The sequence below is a fragment of the Coffea eugenioides genome, chromosome 11, assembly GCF_003713205.1.
Source record: "Coffea eugenioides isolate CCC68of chromosome 11, Ceug_1.0, whole genome shotgun sequence".
NCBI classification, from domain to species: Eukaryota; Viridiplantae; Streptophyta; class Magnoliopsida; order Gentianales; family Rubiaceae; genus Coffea; species Coffea eugenioides.
Genome location: NC_040045.1, coordinates 4,639,878 through 4,659,100, shown reverse-complemented (window position 1 = coordinate 4,659,100; position 19,223 = coordinate 4,639,878). Strand labels below are relative to the sequence as shown.

Here is a 19,223-nt window from a genome sequence, read left to right as displayed (position 1 = left end):
GCGAAAGAACTTATAGGAGGTCGACTGGGCATATAATTCTTTCATACATACCTCTCTGAAAATTGTGTTGGGAGATTGGAGTATCTTTTTCTCCACTCTTTTGTTTCATCTCTTCCCTAACCCTATTTTCTGGGTGAACTTTGATCTTTAAATGTCTGTAGATGGGCTTTGTTGCTTCTTTCTTTTTGTGTTTCTTTAATATAAAGGTTGGAAGACGCTAAAGCCTACGGCTGTTGCCTGTGGCTTCTGTTTACAACCCTTTGGAATTGGAGGTAAAGTAAATTCTTCATAGGCAATTTATTTTTTCTTTAGAGTTGCAAAGGAGTAAATGACTGAACGTGCATGCGCAGGTGTGACCACGTTAGGAACATAAAATATGTTCGCTGTTTAGGCCGACTACCATGTAAGATATGATGCATCAAAGGCTCATGGATACTCCTTGTAGTTAAATTTTGTTTACTAGCTTAGCTTATGCAACTGAATGTGGCTATATTACCAGTTGAAATTAGTTTTATTGGCCCAAGGATCATCACCAGTAAGTGGGTGAGCTGTAAGCATTGCTCTTCAGATGTCTCGATTGTGAAGAAAAAAAAAAAAAGAAAAATGCGAATTTGCTTCTTGATTTTGCTCTAAATTGCCTGAATTCCTCTCTGATTGATTGAGATACATATAAACTACACATTTCAGATGTTTTTCTTAGTTAAAGCTATAGAAATTAGTTTTTGATATTCAAACCCCTGCTCTTAATATGGTTTGACTGACTTAGATAAGTTGTGCATCCAACTATTAATCATTTAAACCAGTGAATGGTACTGGTGGGATTCAGATCTATTCATACTCTACACATAATGAAGCAATCAAATATAAGTATTTTGGATAAGTATTGTTTAGGAGGCACAATTTCTGCAAATGGATTCTGAAATGTCAAGAATGTTGGTAATACTAAAGCTAGACATGACACTTCAACTCAGACGGCCTCAAGCCGTGAAGATTTGAACCAAATGTCGCACAATCACCGAGCTCATACTACCATATGCTATTCTCTAACAAATTAGAAGCAAAGAAAGTTTCAGCTATCACTGTTTCAATTTCATTTCACAACCTATAGTGTCCAAACATCTAGTTTTCCTTATAGAGATGACATTCAACAAAAGTTAATTACAAGAGAGTGAGCTTACGGAAAATGCACATGCCGGCACTTCAGCACTCCTCTTGTAAGCAACTCCTTTCAGCTCCTCATTACTTTGGTCAAGTTTCTTTCCCTTGGCAAACAGTACTGTTTCCCGTCCGCTTTCTTTTCAATCTATTGCTTGTGACCTCTTCCTTCTCATCAACAAAGGAGAGAAATCTTTGGAAGTGTGCAGAATATGAACTACCAAATCTAGAGGATTCAGATGTTTCAGGGCAATGTTGCTTGAACTTGCAGAACATTAGCCAAAAGTATACAAGCAGAGCGATAAGAAATGCAACTCCACACACGAGGAAAAGACCCCAAAAACTCTCTAAGTTAAGTTGGTCTGATTGAGAGCTCTGAGGCTGAGGACCACACATACTTTTATTCAGCCACTTGTCATCAATCTTTTGGAGTTCACCATTCTCCGACAATGAAAGAATTGCAGTTGACATGTCAATGGCTAAGGGAGAGTCTCTGGGAAATGCCTGACGAGTTGAGAAGAAGAGAAACAGGGCTAATGAATTTGCACTTGAATAACAAGATGTAAGGATTACAGTAAATGTGATCAACCAAAGTTGCAATACTGGCATGTGGGAGACCAGAATTTCTTGAAATATGATGCAGTTTGTGTGAGTAATCTTGCAATTTCAAATCTTAACCTGACATTTACTACAAATGAAAGGAAAAATGAGAATTAGAGATCCCTTAGCCCTTATCTGAATTGCACTTTCCATGAAAAGGATGCCAAATACAGAAAAAAAAAAAAAAGGCCTAGTAGTAACAAATGACAAGTTTCTTGCTTCAACACCACATGCAAAATGAAAAGAGCTGCATCTGCTTTATGCTTTAATCCTACCAAATTCACAAATAGCCCAAGTACTTAATACTAGTTGAAACCTAATTCCTTGTCTGAAATAAACAAGTTCTTTAGTGAGTGACCAGAAACTCCTTCTGCTTATATATGTGGATTTGGTTGTCTCTTTTCCAGTAAATTATGACAGCATAAACACTGATATAATCTTGTTATCATCTTTCACAAGTCACAAGATGTTGAGTACTTGATTTAGCCAAAGTTAAAGGCACTCACAAATCCCCACCCACTTCTTGTGAATGGTTGACCAACAACTCGGAACTTGCAGTACTTCGAAAGGAACAGATCAATATATGGCTGTTCATCAACTATGGCAGCAACTATTCTTCTTTCAAGAGCATCAGCATATGCTTCTGGTGAGCCGAGAGGAACAAGCCTAGATTTAGCAATATCAAGTTCTTCACGTAAATAATTTTCAGCAAAAGATCCTACCTGGAACCCTATAGGATCATTGCTGGTTATCAAGGATTCAATTCCATTGATGGATGAGCTTAGCTGCTGCACTGTGAGGATTGATGTCAAGCTTGCGGTATAGCTCGAATTGATTATCAAAACCACAAAAAGCCAAATAATTAGGACAATCCGCCCAAGTGTGCTCATTGTATTTTCCCCTGGAAGTAAGATCACGAAATCCATATGAGCAGTTTGAGTAGCCAAGCAACAGTTAAAAAGTTTCATAATTTTCATCTATACTTACTCTGGGCAAAAAACATAGTTGAAAAGCTAAACCTGCAAAACAGAAGCAAGTGGATGAGAATCTTTTTCCCTTTCAATTGCCACTAACTGAAATGTAGATAATTAGCTTATCTAGTCTTTGATATTAGTTAAATATGTGATAGAGTAACATATCAAAAGGAAAAAAAGGGGAAAAAAATTCAACATGGCACCATAAATAAGTGCCTATTGATTCCTTGTGTCATAGGATTTCTCCATCCAAAATAGAACTGTGATATCAGCATAGGCAGAGTTTGGCATTGCGAAGACCAGCAAAAACTTAAAATCATTTTGGCAGTCATGCTGAGGTGCAAACCAAGGTTCTGTCAAAGTGATAATTGTACCTCCAAAATGAAGTACATCTGTACATGATTTGGAGACCATAATCCATTTACTCACCAAAGAAGTGTCACCAGCTGTTTCTTCAGTGGACCACGGAATTCATTGTTTACCCTGTGCTCCAGTATCCACACCACAACTCCAACAAGAAGGAAAAAAGCTGCAGTGACCCCCCACATTGACGGGGTAAATGGCCTCAAAAAGGCCCAAGCACTAGAATGCAATTTTCTCACTGGAACCACCACAACTAAACCTGACTCTATGTATGGCTGGGTGAAGTCAACGATTTTTGTGCGGTTGGCCACAATTGCAATGTCCCCAACAGCAGCATCAAAGACCTAGAGGAAGAGTATTGTATAACTAGAGATGAAATTAAAAAAAAAAAAATCCGATGAGCACTCAATGAAAAAAAGAAAAAAAAAACTCTGACGAACAGAATCTCATATTGCATATCCACTACTGGGATTAAAACTAATTGATACTCACGTTAGATGTTATCATTCTCACAAGCTCTGTATAGCTTGGGTTCTTAAGGCCATCTCCAAACAAAATGAACTCATGGGGTACTGCATATGGAAGTAACTTTATGGCTGCAAGAAACACATCTATACAATATCCATGTATCAGTCCAGTATGATTATCTAATGAAACGAAATCTTTGTAACTAACTCTGTTTGGAACTCCAATTCTTAATCGTTTTCCATTGTTCGGGAAAACCCAGCCACGTGGCTTAACTTCTGTTTTTCCTGGCCATAATACACCATATAACTTCTGGTTTGAACTTGATCTGTTTGCTTGTCTAGAGTAAAGAGTCTCAGGGGGATCAACAGAAAGTCCTGAATAGTTTGACCAGTATCCTATCTGCCTAAATCCATTCCCAATTACATTGAGGATATCATAGGCAGGACGCTTCATAGACCTGTCTGGATTAAACTCAATAGGGCCTGTTAGACCTCTCATATTGGTCTGCACTATGTTGCTGAGCAACATCTGCCCACCATCAAAAATGCTTAATGCACTAAGATTCAGAACCCTTCCACCAAGAACATTCAAACTTGAATAATTTGAGAATGATATGGTGCTACCATGAGCTAGGAATAATTTAACTGCATTAGCAATCATCCAAACTGTATCATAAGCGTAAAGACCATAAGTGTTCAAACCGATGGAGCCATTACTCAACTTGTTCCAACGAGAGGCAAAGGCTCTTTTCCTTTTGGAGTCTGGTATATGAAGACGAAGTGTTAGCACACCTTGGATTGAGTTGGCAGTGTCTGGTAAAATTTGAGTAGCATCCATTGCTGCTGAAAGCCAATTAGTAGCGATCCACACGTAACCCTTGTCCATCATACCAAGATTCTGGGCTATATCAAAAACCACAAAACCTGTTTTTGTATATGTGTTGACAACAATAACACGAGGTTCCATCATTCTAATATTAAGCAATTCCTCCATAACGTGATCACGAATTGGTGCTGGCTCAGGTGGAATTGTGGCTTTATAAGAAATTTTAGCACGCCTTTCGGCAAGTATATCACCTAAGATGGTAATACCATTTCGGTTCTTATCATCATCAGTAAAAATGGCAATTACCTCTCTGTAACCAAAGTAACTAATCATATCCGCTATAGCAGCTATCTGGTATAGATCGGTAGGTGCTGTCTGGATAAAATAAGGATACTGGAGAGGGGTTATAGAGGGGTCCAATGCCGTGAATGACAAGAGAGGAACATGGAGTTCATTAGTGAAATGTGCGATGACGTGAGCCATAACAGAAGTTTGTGGACCAATAATAGCTACTGTATCAGTTTCCATGTACTGCAATGCTGTGCCAAAGAAATTATGACAAAAAAAATTAACGTATCACTAGTTGACAAAGGACATAATTTCAGAATCCTAGGATGAGAAATGCAACAAGAACTATGAAAGAAGTAAGAGGTTTAACTCAGAACATTGTAAAACAGAGATTTCCCTTCCGGAAGTCAAAAGGATGTGAAAAGCAAATCGTGTAAACTAGTCCTTTATCTAAAGAAAATTCTGTTTAAGTTCTCCTCTATAAAGGTAGGTAACCAGCAAGATATGTATAATTTCTGGGAAAAACATCAGGCAATTAACATGTTTTACATTTGGATTGAGATAATCATCAAATCCCAACTCCAAATCCAGAATTAATCTGCAATTCATCATCCAGAGTACAAGAATGGAAACGCCCATCCCCTTAAAGCATAAAGGAGGTAAATCTTAAGGTATCAAGCATGCATTACCTCCCATGATGTCAAGAAATCCACTGTAGTTTGAATCATGCATGGAGAGAACCAGTTTTCTACCTCCAAGAACACTAGAGTCAGAATTTACATCTTCAACAGCAGCAGTCATGGCAATTTTTGCTACTCTCCCATTTATAGTCGCAAACGAAAGGATTGAACCAATATTGATGACACCAGATTGTTGTATTTCCTCTGAAAATCCGGCAAGAAAGAGAATGGATACAGGATAAAGCCAGGTCAAACTCATGCTGATCAGATGATTATGGTTTGCTAAAATCGGTCATCAGCGCTCGGCATCTTGCTGCCGAATCATCAGTAAGATAGACAGGAAATGACTGAGCACACAAAATCCTCGTCAAAACAATAAGAAAATGCGAAACTTTAAGAGCATGACCAGGTACTAATGTAAACAAAAATCCCCATTAAAAAGATCAGATAATAAGTGGAAACAAAAAGAACAAGAAAAAAGCAAGAGTCATCATATATCTTTTTTGTAGTACTACATACAACAGAAGGAAGAACAAAAATATTTTTAACCTAGGATCACAGAAGTTGTGAAGCCACAAGATCATATGTTCAAGACAGGAAGACAATTTTAAAAAGAAAAAAAAAGGGAGAAAAAGAAATCACTTTATATCTAATCTGGAAGAACTCCCAACCCACAATTAACCATTCTTCGCAGTTGTCTCCATTTCAAAACTAAATATAGGTTTAGGCTTCAACTATAATTGCTTAAGGGTTAGAGCGTTCCAAGCTTATGCCACTCTAAATGCCCTCACAGAGCAGCCCTTCCATTTTCTTTATTCTTCTTCATCCTCTATTTGCTCCTCTCTTTTGCTCTCTCTTGACAAAGCACATCACTGCACAACAAATGGACTGCATGCATAGCGGTAGTAAATTAATTAGATTACATAATTTGGTTTCATACTTGGATTACTTACTCCTTAACCAGCATGAATGTTCTCGTCAGTATTAGTTGATACCATTACCATTACCATTGCAATCAATGCATGTATGAATAAATAAGAGCCGTGAAAATGCATCAACACACAACACAAACTGATTGATTGGTGGAGAATGCTAGTTTAAATGACTGCATAGAGAAGATTAGGAAAAGGATCATATCATATGCTTCAGAAATGCTTACCTGATAGTTCCCAGTACTTGACTAGCTTAGTGTTGAACCCTTTACTGAAAAACCCAACTGAGACATGGATTACTGTGTCCGTCTTGAAGTGACGATGTGTGATTCTTGTAAGGGCTGCTGCGAGTTTTGGTTATTCATTGGTTTTAGGGACGATTTTATCAGATCATACTTGTACTAATACTACAAGCGGTAAATGGTGGCCTTTCTTTCTTGAATTGTCATATTCTTTGTTCTTTGATTAAAAATGAAGAAACAAGAAAGATGGCATATATTCCTAAACCACTCACATTGTTAAACATTAATTGGTTCCTTCCGAGGTTGAAAAAAAAAATAAACAAATCCATTTGGTAAGGGCAGAAAAGCAAAAGCTGGAAATCTCACGAGGCAAAAAGTGAAATCTTCCTTACTATTGTAATGAAAAGAATTAAGGGATAATTGTAGAAACCTCCCCTGAGGTTTATAACCATTTCACTGGCTCCCTCTAGATTTCAAAAATTACACTAACTTCCCTTAAGATTAATTATTTTGTAATATTTAGATCTAATCAATAATAAAAAAGTGATATTAAGAGAGAAAAAATAATATGATTTCATCATTGCCCCTCATATACTACATTATTTAATTAATTGAATACCAACCTGTATATTAAAAAAAAATACTAAAATTTGCTGCTTATCATTAGATATCAAATCACATGTATCATCAAAAAAACAATATACTATCATTGTATGGTGGGATAATTTCACAAACCTCCCCTGAGGTTTTTAATAATGACAAAGAACTCTCCTCAAGTTTTAAAAATTACATATACCTCCACTACTTTTACTGTTTAGTAACGATATAAGTCCAATAAGATAGATTTTCTTACAAAAGTCCTAAATTGTCCTTTTGTACAAAACTAAGAAATAAATATATAGTATACTCAATCATTTTTTTTCCATACTTTGCACAAATCAACAAGTCTAATTCCTAACAACCATCCAAGCATAAGTACTAAAACCAAGTAACTGTCCAAAAGATCCCAAATTACATATACAGTATCAATACTTGTCACGATAAAAAAGAAAAAAACACACACACGCACACACACACAAAACTACATTAACAACCAATTTCATACCCCAAAAATTAAATAGCAATGCTCAAATACCTTTTCAATACAAGTTAATATAATCTAGAACCGCCATTACAACCCTCCTATGGTTTTAAAAATATTAATATCTCAAAAGTAGAGAATAAATTCTGCCTTCACAATAAAATTATAATAAAAAATTTCTAATTCAATGAAAGAAATCCTTATGCAATTATTGACATTTTATGAAAGTTTTTCTTGAAAACCAACAAAATATGATAAATTCCACATCTTTAGTTCTTCTTCCTATTTCAATCATCAATTTCATTATTTATTTCTCTATCATTGCGAGTCTCTTCATTTCCTTCTAATTTGATACATAATATGCTCTCTTTGTTGATTTTGTAATTTCAATTTACTAATATCCACAAAATTGAAGATAATAAAAAGAGATTATAATAACTAGAAAAGAGAGGAGCGAAAATAGACAAGAAATAGAAAAATAGATTTCTTTTTTGGGTTTTGTTATTGTTTTAAATTTAAAATTGTCTACCAAGTGGAGGGCATTATAGGTATTTTATTATGGTAAAGGAGGTAAATGTAATTTTATAAACTAGTGGAGAGCTGAGTGAAATTGTCAGAAACCTCAAGGGAGGTTTCTGAAATTATCCCTTTTATATTTTTCACTTAATACAAGATCCAAATTACTCCTTTTAGTTACATATTCATTGTCAAACATGATCAATAACAAAAAATCAATAAATTTATAAACAAAATATTACAAAAAAAACAAACTTTAACATCATAAATATTCTTGTCAACATGTCACGAACCACACTTTTCAAATTTTATATGATTATCGAAGAGAATGTGAATACTTTGATTATATGTAGAAAATTTGGACAACAGCAGGAGTTTTGTATCGTCTTTAGCATCAACCCATTACCCACAGATGAGAAAAGACATTTCAGCACTTTCCCACTTCACACGCTGATTGTTTGATGTGCAACAAATTAACAGCCACCAACATTTCACATCTTTTATATCTCTTCGTGGAGGTCACTCGCAAGTGCACGAATATGTAAACTGTTACTATTGCATTAAGAGATGCCTTAGTATTGCACTAAGAGATGAGTAAATTTTATATATATTGATAATACATACATTATCATTGTTGGATGCATGACATACATAAACACTTTTGCTATTCCATTAGACTCCTTGTTATATGCATTGAGTACCAAGTTCACCAACCTCAATGACAGGCAAAAAAATCTCGTCAATTAGTCAAGCTTGCAACGCCTTAATATTTTGTAATAATTATCACCTTTTGTGAGTTACTTTGTTGAGTTTCTTTTAATTAGAAAAAGTAAAACAACCGATTTTGAGCTGGATTTCAAAGAGTTCAAAAATCGAATCAATTCTTATAATATGACTAATTTGGCTCGTATATTAGTATCCTGACTTAATACGTTAGGAAGGTGACATAGAATTGCCGATAGCCTCATTATAGTCATGTCAAATCCATTTTTTCAAATACAATTAAAATGGATTCTCCAAACTAAAAATACAATCGCAATTCCCTTTTGTTTGAGGTAACAACAATATCCCCACACACACACTCTTTCGGATTCTGAGTTCAAAAATCAGATCAATTCTCATAGTATGACTAATTTGACCTATATATTAGCATCATGACTTAATAAGTTAGAAAAGCGACATAAAATTACAGATAGCCACAAGGTAATCACGTCAAATCCATTGTTTCAGATACAATTAAAATGGATTCTATAAACTAAAAATACAACCGCAATTCCCTTTTGTTTGAGGTAAAAACAATACATCCAAACATACACCCTTTGGAATTCCAGGGAGTTCAAAAATCGGATCAATTCTCGTAGTATTACTAATTTGACCTGTATATTAGCATACTTAATAAGTTAGAGAAGCGACATAGAATTGCAGATAGCCGCAAGGTAATCATGTCAAATCCAGTTTTTTAGGTACAATTAAAATGGATTCTCCAAACTAAAAATATAACCACAATTCCCTTTTGTTTGAGGTAACAACAATACCCCTACACATACACTCTCTCGGATTCCAAGGAGTTCAAAAATCGGATCAATTCTCGTAGTATGACTAATTTGACCTGTATATTAGCATCCTAACTTAATAAGTTGGAAAGATGACATAGAATTGCAGATAACTGCAAGGTAATAATGTCAAATCCACTTTTCAAGTACAATTAAAATGGATTCTCCAAAACTAAAAATACAACCGAAATTCCCTTTTGTTTAAGGTAACAGCCATACCCCCACACATACACTCTCTTGGATTCCAAGGAGTTCAAAAATCGGATCAATTCTCGCAGTATGACTAATTTGACCTGTTTATTAACATCCTGACTTAATAAGTTAGAAAGGCGACATATAATTACAGATAGCCGCAAAGTAATCATGTCAAATCCACTTTTCAAGTACAATTAAAATAGATTCTCCAAAACTAAAAATACAACTGAAATTCCCTTTTGTTTAAGGTAACAGCCATACCCCCACACATACACTCTCTCGGATTCCAAGGAGTTCAAAAATCGGATCAATTCTCGCAGTATGACTAATTTGACCTGTTTATTAACATCCTGACTTAATAAGTTAGAAAGGCGACATATAATTACAGATAGCCGCAAAGTAATCATGTCAAATCCACTTTTCAAGTACAATTAAAATGGATTCTCCAAAACGAAAAATACAACCGAAATTCCCTTTTGTTTAAGGTAACAGCCATACCCCCACACAAACACTCTCTCTACCACTTTTATTCCTTAACTATCTTACTAACTTAAGCATCGAAGGTAAACTAAGGATAAGCTCAGCCTCTATTGCTTCTTGTTTGCAAGCTAAATTCTCGCCCTGCGAATTTGGTCTTCACAACGACCTCATCTTTATCCCCTTTTTGAACCAACGCCATACTCCCAATTTGATCTGGCCATTCTAATCGCCTACAAAGTAGTAAAAACCAATGCATCCAATGAGGGAAGGAATACTGCTACATTGTTTAATATCATGGTTAGTGCAACAACTCCGTTAACATTCTCATCCAATTACTACTGTTCTTCTGTGGCACTTCACCACCATCGGATGGCACAATCTCACCACTGATATGTTTTTTGTCTTCTAACTTGTATGGAGTATCAACATCAGGCTAGAGCATGCCCAGTCTATCTGGATAGTACAGAAAAAAAAAAAAAGGAATTCTAAGCCAGAGAGTAAAGTAAAAGAGATGATAGATAAGAATGTTGTGAAGGCCAATATACAAGCAGCTAGGTGCATCTGGCTTTCTAGCTCTCACGACCCCAATCCCAGAGATTGCTCACCAAAATAATTGGTTCTAGACACCACTGGTTGATCAAACTAGTCTTTTGTTGTTCTCCTTTAATCTTTATCAGACTGATAAGTGACCGTTTGGTTGATAAGATGCTAAATAGATGGCACCACAAACTTTTACATGATCTACACATGAAACCAGAATAGACAGAATAATATCAATCTAAGTGAATCATGTGAGCGAGTTGAAAGCACGGTTCCATAAGGATATGCCTTCGGCTACTTTGGAGGCAGTACATCCCTAGCACATTTAGCAAGCTTCTATCCAAACCCTTGAAAAATGTGGCCAGCAAGAGGGCATCTGCAGAGAGCAAATCCAGAAGACGAGCAAAATTACAAAATATCCGGTTACCATTATACAGGATCGTCAACGCTTGAATGTAAAATGCCATAGATCTTGCAAATCACTTAAAAGAGACCTCACACGAACATGAAGACTGCCAACATTATGGTATAGAGGGTGTGACTTTTGCTTTGTTTCTGTAAGAAAAATTGCACACACTTTCGTATGAACATACAAAGTTAGATATCCTCTAGTTCTTGGAATTAGTAAAGTCCTGATTTATCCTCGTGCTATGAGATATGAACATTTTATAAACAACTGCACGAGGAAAAATGCAATCTATAAACTTGAGAGAACAAAATTTGGAAGAATAGTAGCTTCTCCAGGGTGGAGTGTATACCTGGATACCTAAGAGAAAAGAATTCTAAGCTCGAGAGTGAAGAAAAAGAGATAATGGATAAGATGTTCAAATGAAAGCCAAAGTACATGCAGCTAGGTATGTATGGCTCTGGCTTCTTGACTGTTACCTGGCTATCTGGATTCTAGCAGCTGAGACAAATACATGCCTGCTTACCGAAATATTTTGTTCCAGTGCTTGATCAAACTGGGTGTTTGTTATTCTCCTCACTCAATCCCAATGATACAAGTGACCTTTGGTAAGCAAATGACAGAAGATGCCACCACAAACTTGTATACCGATCTAAAGATAAAATGAAAGCCAACCAAACAATGTTGATCTATGTCTAAATGAATCCCATCTACGAGTCTAAGGCATCCATAAGGACATGCCATTGGCCACCTCGGAGGACATTCATCTCCTCTACATTTAGTGAGCACCCATCCAATGGGAAAAGGTCTGGATGGAGGACAGCATCGGCTAAGAGTATAGCCAGAAGACAAGCAAAATCAAAAAATTATTTCCGGACTATTACTATAGAAGAATAACAGAAGTTTTAAAGTGAAATCTTGTTAATCATTCGGTAGAAACCAGCATATACCAGAAGATTGCTGACATAGTTACTACCATTTTTACGATTATGCAGTTTATAAATAAATACATTATTCAGATTTTGTAATGGTCAGCAAAAGAAAGAAAGAAAGTAAGAATATTACAAGGATCTTGCAAAAACCCCTTGTGTCCATTGTAATTCAACGGAGATACTACAGCACAATTGATCAAGTGGTTTGAAGCAGATGAAGAGTTAAATGATCTTGACTTCCTTCAAAAGAACACACTTAGCACTTTCAAGAAGCTAGGCCCTAGCTTCATAATGGTTTTCAAAATCTGGGGCAATTTCCATCTCATAGGAACCGCCACTCAATAAAAGCAAGAGAAGACAGCAGTAGTACTCAAAACAAAAATTAGACCATCAAGTACGATGTCTCTGCTGAAACTATGCTCGTAAAATTTTTTATCCAACGTCAGCTCGATTAAATTTAGTTAGAAGAAAACAGCAAACCTACCTAATTTGCAATCTTGCTGTGTTTCAATCAGCATCCAGAGATCTTTATAGTGTAAACATAACCATATCCATGTGAAGCAATAGATTGCAGGTAATCACGCAAACCAGTTCCAAAGAAAATTAATTTCAAGACTATTCTTAAAATTCAATAACAAAAAATAGTAACAAATTGCTCATTTCAGGAACACCCAAAAAAATCCTCTTTCTTACACTGAAGACAACCAAAAAAAAATACACACACACAAACAAAATTACTAATGGCAACTACAAAAAGTTCAAACATCAAAGAAAGCCAGAAAATCTCAGCTAAACGAAGCACTAGGAAAATACTAGGAACCCCAATGTCTTTCAGAAAATTTTTGATAGTCCTTTCCAGGTAGTCAGGAAAATCACAAGCAATAACAACAGCAGCTGCTACTCTTGATTTTAACAGCAAAAACGATGGGTGGAATAGTATAGAAGTTGTGATGTTTTACCACTGGGAAAAACTATAACATGGACCATCACAAATTTAAAATTTTCTCCATTATCTAAAAACCAGCACATTGTTCAGTTTTAATTAAGAAAATTTTTGTCTGGGTGGTGGCTGTTTCACAATTCATAAAGAGTGTGGGATTTTTGCTTCATTTCTACAAGGACAATTGAAAACACTTCTCTATAAACATGATAGTTTAGCAAAGAAGCATTTTTGGATCGAGGAATTTGCTTCATTGTGTTCATGAAGGATAACAGATTAGCAAAGAATCAAACTTTCTGATATGCACAACAACACTATCCAAATTCTTGACAGGTTATCTACTATTATACCTTCCCTTTCCCAACTGGGAAATCAAACAAAGTAGAACAAACTAAAATAAGCCATTCATGATCAAACTAAAAATTTAAAAGACGGAGATGAAAAATATAATGCACTACAATGAATCATGATCAAACACTAGGAAATACTATTGGAAACATATCAATAAGACATTCAATAGCATGCAACAACTAAAGGAGAGCCAAAAAGACACTAATTTCTTTCTCATACTTATTCTAGGGCACAACAACACTAAGAGTCAAGAGTAAATGATATCTGAAAATAGCTGAAAATACGCTATTAGCAGTTCAAAGGAAGAACACCGGAGCCTCCGGATACATTACTTTCCTTTCCACCAGCCTGCCAATTTTTTGGTCAGACCAGAAGAATTCATCAAAGTCAATGGTGTCATGGCGTGCTGTGAACAAGCCTAGCGCCCACACGGTCAAGCCTCTTTACCATTGCCACAGCCTTCAAATCACCTGCCTTCATAAATGCTTCCACCATTCTCTCTCCAATCTCTCTGCCTTTTTCCTCGTTATCTGTCACCGCAACAGCAGTGGGACCAGCTCCACTGATGGTGCAGCCAAATGCTCCTGCCTCAAGTGCTGCGGCCTTGACAGATTCCATTCCCGGTATCAGGGGTGCCCTCCTCGGCTCCACTATTTTATCGGATGACAAAGCCTTCCCTAAACCCCTCAAGTCTCCCTGCAAGACTGACGCTACCAGTGCGCCAGCCTGACTGGAATTCCAGATGTGGTGAGACATGGTTATCTCCGGTGGCAATGCCGCCCTCATCTTCTTCGTGGGAGCTTCAAATTCCGGGTTCACCAGCACAAAAAACAATTCGGCATTTCCCGGGAACTTGAGCTGGATGAGTTCCAGGGGATCGTAGCTGCGAATCAAGACGAAGCCCCCCATGATCGCCGGGGCCACATTATCCGCGTGGTAACCAGATACCTTGGACTCAGATTCCAGCCCGGCCAACACGAGGTCCGAAACCGATAATGGGGCTCCGAACAACTCGTTTACGGCAACTGCAGCTGCAGCAGCACTGGCGGCGCTGGAGCCGAGGCCACTACCTAGAGGCAAGCCCTTGTCGAGGGAGAGAGAGAGTCCAACAGAGCGAACACGGAGCATCTTCATGACAGCAATGGCAGCGATGCCGGCGCAATTAAAGAGAGGATTTTTGGTGAGCTTGCTGGCACCTGGGGAGCCCGAGATGTCGGAAATAGAAACGTGGCCGGGACGGACATCGGAGTCTACGCGGAGGGTGACGAAGTCACCAACGCCGTCGACAGCACAGCCGAGAAAGTCGAAGCCGGGGCCGAGGTTAGCGACGGTGGCGGGGGCGAATGATTTGACGGAGGAGAAAACAGGGTCGGGCTCATCAACGATGAGAGAGGTAGCGGAGTTAGAGGACGGAAGAGCTCTGGTCGAACATCTGCTGAAAGACAGAGATGCAGAAGGCGGCTTTGGAGTGAAGGAAGGAGAGAGATTTGAAGAGGAGGAGTTGGTGTTGGGCTGACAAAGAAAACGACAACACAGGGAAGAAGAAGAAGCCATGTGCGGGTTTAAACTTTAAATATAGAAAAGAAGCAACGATAGCTTGGTTCGGAGAGGAGAAAAAGTCGCCGCCGCCGCCGGCCGCCGTTGGTGATTCAGGAGGGAGGACGGAAAGCAGGGAATTTTCTTTGCTGACAACAGGTCATATTTATTATATGTATACGATCAAAAGTTCGCGTAAAAGTGGGCAAAAAAAAAAAAAAAGGTATGTATTCAGAAAAATTATGCACATAAATTAAATTCGTAAGTCAATAGCTCGAAACATATTTGAAAATTACGAACTAAAACTATGAATAAATTTACTTTAATTTTTAAAGATTATGCTACATTTATATCAATTTTAAACTCACTCTTATATATGAGACGTTAAATTTATTAAAATTTTATCATATTATTACTTAAATATGTATAAATTTATAGTTGTTATGATATGTATCGTCTTTATTTTATATATAACTTAAAAAGTATATTATTATCCTTATTCAAATTTTAAAATATTTTTAAAAAATTAAAGTATAATTCATGAAGTATAATATGCTAAAAGTTCATTACGTTTGAAACACAATTAATTGAAAAGTATGAGTATTTTTTAAATGTACAAAATATAAAAGTTTGTTTAAAATGATACATATGAACATGTATTATATGGATATAATACAGATGTTTACTAACCATTTTTCTATATATAAAGTCAGAGTAGAATTTGGAGTTAATAAAAATGTCATTTTTTGAATTGTCAATTTTATCCTTATTATTAAGGGTAAAATAAATGGTCATATGATATAGTTACAATTAAAAATTTAAAATCGCATGTTCCTTTTACCACGTTCATGAGAAAGAAGTTGCTCTGATTTAATTTCTCCATATTTATCTAAACCCCATATTTATCTAATGGTATTTGAAACATTATAAAACTACAATGAGTCTGTTACAGCACTTCTTCATTCACCATTGATAAATAATCATGATTTTATTTTACTTGAATAATCCTATTTATTTGTTTTCCTTTTACAAACTTTTATGCTTTTTTCTCTTTTCATGTTTACACGTTGTTCATGTTTTTTAGAGCATGTATGTTTCGCAAAGTGCACACACAACAAGTGTACCTCAATCACTAGTACTAATTAAAGCCAACAAAAAACAAGGAAGTCATAAATAATAAGTAAACATAATAATTGGGGAGATGAATAGATTGGGTGGTAGTACGAAGGGAGTGTAAGTGAGAGTTTGTGACGCCCCCACTTCTCCCAAGGGTATCCGCGGGACGCCTGTCCAACTCTCGCCAGGACTCGAGATAAATCCAATTCAAATCTAGTCTAATACTAACAATGAAAGTCGGAATAAAGGTACGAAATCATTTCCATACATAAAGATCCAGTCTTACATCACAATTTCAAATTTACAATCACTTTCTCCAAAATATACAACCTCCAAAATGTCTAGTCGATTACAATTACAATATTAATACAAAAGTGCCTCAAGTCGGCATTTTAACTCCCTCCAATCGGGTTCCTGTTAAGGAAAACAAACTAATGGGATGAGCCAATACTCAGTGAGGCCATGAAACACACATGCAAACATGTAATCCAAGTAGCCACAAATTACATAGTAAGTAAAGCTATAAGTTCGAATAATTCACATTTCGAATAGAAAAAAAAAATAAACAGAAACAATTCAGGGATACTGTAGCTCTCAAGAGCTAAATTCCACGTAGTCGAGTCGAAATCTTGATCACATCTCATGTTGACACTCCGTCAACCACATAAGTATCAAATCCGTAGATACACCACTTTACTTCGAATCCCGTCACCGTTACACCCCCTTACCAGGCCCGCTCATCAAAGTTTTTGATAATACTCGAGTATATCATGGCAATACTGCGCGACTAATGCCGAGCAAGATCTCTCCAATAGATCATGCTCTACGAATATCTCATGGTTTGCTAAGTTTATCGACAAACTCATGCTGGCTCGATTCGCAAAATTAGCCAACGAGTTTGGGCGTCCCCCGAATACGAATACGAATACGAATATAAGTCGATGAGCAACGCTCAAATCGACGATTCCAAATAGGAATCACAAATACGAATCACATATACGAATCACATCCACATTACTAAATACAAGTCGAATATGAATTCACATAGCCAAATACGAATATAATTTCATTTGAAGGAGAATGAGTGCGGTAAAGTACACATTCGTCTCACAAAGTTCAAATTCGTATAACGGATAAGAAACAGTTAATCACTTAGCAATAAATTCATGCACTTGACACTCACCAATCGAAACAAGGGAGTAAGTGCATAAACGAGCCTTTAAGTGTTCCCCTCGAGATCCTCTTGAAGGTCTCCTTGAGCACCTAAGCAAATAGTAATTGTCTATTACACACTATCGCTTAAAACCCCTAATTATTGAGGAAAATTGCACACTTGTACAATCTAAAAAAATTTCACGAAAATGAGCCTTAATTGCTCGTAAATCGAGACTCAAAAATGGGGTTTTAAAACACAAGTGAAATCTGATTTTGATTTTGAAATCAAGTGTAAAACGGTTTAGCAATAGCGAAGGAAAATAGAGAATTCGCAACCCTCAATTTCCTTTAAGTTCGGAAATTTCAGATTTGTTACCCATACTTTGAAAAATCGTATCTCATTCTCTATAAGTCCAGAATTGGAAAACTTGGTACCGTTGGAAACCTCTTAGAAAGTACTAAAAGTTCTTAGAAGACAATTTTTCATGATTCCAAACGGAAGATATCCAAAATTTGGCTCAAAATTGCTGTTTTGAACATGAAGACAGTTTTCGGGGTTGGTTTTTGGCCAACTTTGAAAATTCGGAAAAATTCACCCATTGTGAAACAAGCTTTTGAAATTTGGAACTCAATTAGAGTTACAAACAAGGTTTAAAACAAAATAAGCAGAATGAGAATTGAAGTTTCGAGCACGAAGATATGGTAACTCAAAGTTACCCAAATTTCCTGGCTAAACGAGGGTTTTCCAACATCAAGTCATAAACTTTGGAAATTTAGTTGAACCATGAAACGGCCTCGGAATAACACCAAAATTAGCAGTATAATACCACCATATAAGGGTTGTTCCTCTACCAAATTTCATGGAAAAATAAGCACAGAAAGTGGGTTAACAAAATCGTTGAAATCACAAGAAATTCTAAGGCTAAGCTGCCTTTGAACTTCCGTTTTACCATTTCCAAACATTTGGTCAAGGAACATCTCAAACATGGTTCATTCCAATAGGTAATGTCCAAAATATGTTCAAGGTATATTCGATAGATGATTTACACTAAGAAGCTTCGGATAACAAGTCCCAAACCATAGTTAGTTTCAAATCTGTCCAAAACACTGTTTTCGTTCACAAAGTCAGTTTTGAATTTCGATCATAAATCACTCAATTCAACTCGGAATTGAGCGTGGTTTGTGGTGTTAGAAAATAGACTCATAAGGCTATATTTTCTCAGAAGAAATCATTTTTAAAATCTGTCCATAACCAGTTCATACGTGGGCATCAAATCGCAATTCATAATCTGCCTCCCAGTGACAAACGAAACAGGACAGCAAATTTTAAACGAATGGTTTGGCTCACTCGAGAGGAACCAGAACATGCATTTTATACCAAATGAAAGCTGGGAATGTCTAGTTTCCAGTGCCACAAACGGCACTCGATTCGGACATCAGAGCGATGAATTATAGCCGAAACAAGATGACTGTCTGGTAGTGACGGGAATCATTTTCCAGTCTTGGCAAATTTTCTAAATCTCAACATGCACTCACCCAAATCACGTAAAATCTTGAGGAAACTTTATACACAACCTATATTACATATTTGCATCAGAAACAAGTCAATTGAACTTCAAGAAAGTACACTAAAATGCACGAAAATGGCAGGGCAGAATCGGCACCGTCACATGCAACCCCTCATTTGACTTCCTTTTCACTTTTATCACTTAACTCTACTAAATTAACACTTAATTAACACAATTAACATCCAATCTTATCAAATCAGATCATCAAAGTCATTGTGGGATTTCATAGAGCCCACTCACCAATTTTCTAACAATTTAAAGCTGCCCATGAGAATCCAAGAGCTCATGAGTGTAATCTATCTTCCATAAATCAAGAATTAAGTGGTT

General features: G+C 36.5%; 2 protein-coding genes across 4 annotated transcripts; both read right to left on the bottom strand.

Moving 5' to 3' along the window:
• Positions 1–891: 891 nt before the first annotated feature.
• On the bottom strand, positions 892–6,636 carry LOC113751134 (glutamate receptor 3.2-like). Of its 3 annotated transcripts, none has more exons than XM_027295011.1 (7): positions 6,513–6,636; positions 5,363–5,557; positions 3,585–4,924; positions 3,159–3,436; positions 2,743–2,774; positions 2,262–2,656; positions 892–1,659 (listed from the first exon to the last, which is right to left on the bottom strand). In XM_027295011.1, exons 2-7 carry the CDS (start codon positions 5,472–5,474, stop codon positions 1,249–1,251), a joined length of 2,568 nt encoding a protein of 855 aa, XP_027150812.1. In that variant the 5' UTR covers positions 5,475–5,557; positions 6,513–6,636; the 3' UTR covers positions 892–1,248. The 3 variants fall into 3 exon arrangements, with proteins under 3 accessions (XP_027150812.1, XP_027150809.1, XP_027150810.1); XM_027295008.1 differs by having other exon boundaries at positions 5,363–5,700; positions 6,513–6,587; XM_027295009.1 differs by having other exon boundaries at positions 5,363–5,666; positions 6,513–6,587.
• A 6,974-nt stretch (positions 6,637–13,610) lies between these two features.
• Positions 13,611–15,203, bottom strand: LOC113754108 (homoserine kinase). Its single transcript, XM_027298449.1, has one exon. It carries the CDS (start codon positions 15,073–15,075, stop codon positions 13,918–13,920), a length of 1,158 nt encoding a protein of 385 aa, XP_027154250.1. The 5' UTR covers positions 15,076–15,203; the 3' UTR covers positions 13,611–13,917.
• Between the last annotated feature and the right edge of the window lie 4,020 nt (positions 15,204–19,223).

What these genes read in the sequence shown, in the direction of transcription:
- LOC113751134 (XM_027295008.1), bottom strand. Translation starts at nt 5,612, where the DNA reads ATGAGTTTGACCTGGCTTTATCCTGTATCCATTCTCTTTCTTGCCGGA. An exon ending in ATTTCTTGACATCATGGGAG is followed by an intron (nt 4,925 to 5,362) that starts GTAATGCATGCT and finishes TCTTTGGCACAG; the next exon opens with CATTGCAGTACATGGAAACT. An exon ending in CAAGAAGTGGGTGGGGATTT is followed by an intron (nt 1,660 to 2,261) that starts GTGAGTGCCTTT and finishes TCAACTCGTCAG; the next exon opens with GCATTTCCCAGAGACTCTCC.
- LOC113754108 (XM_027298449.1), bottom strand. Translation starts at nt 15,075, where the DNA reads ATGGCTTCTTCTTCTTCCCTGTGTTGTCGTTTTCTTTGTCAGCCCAAC.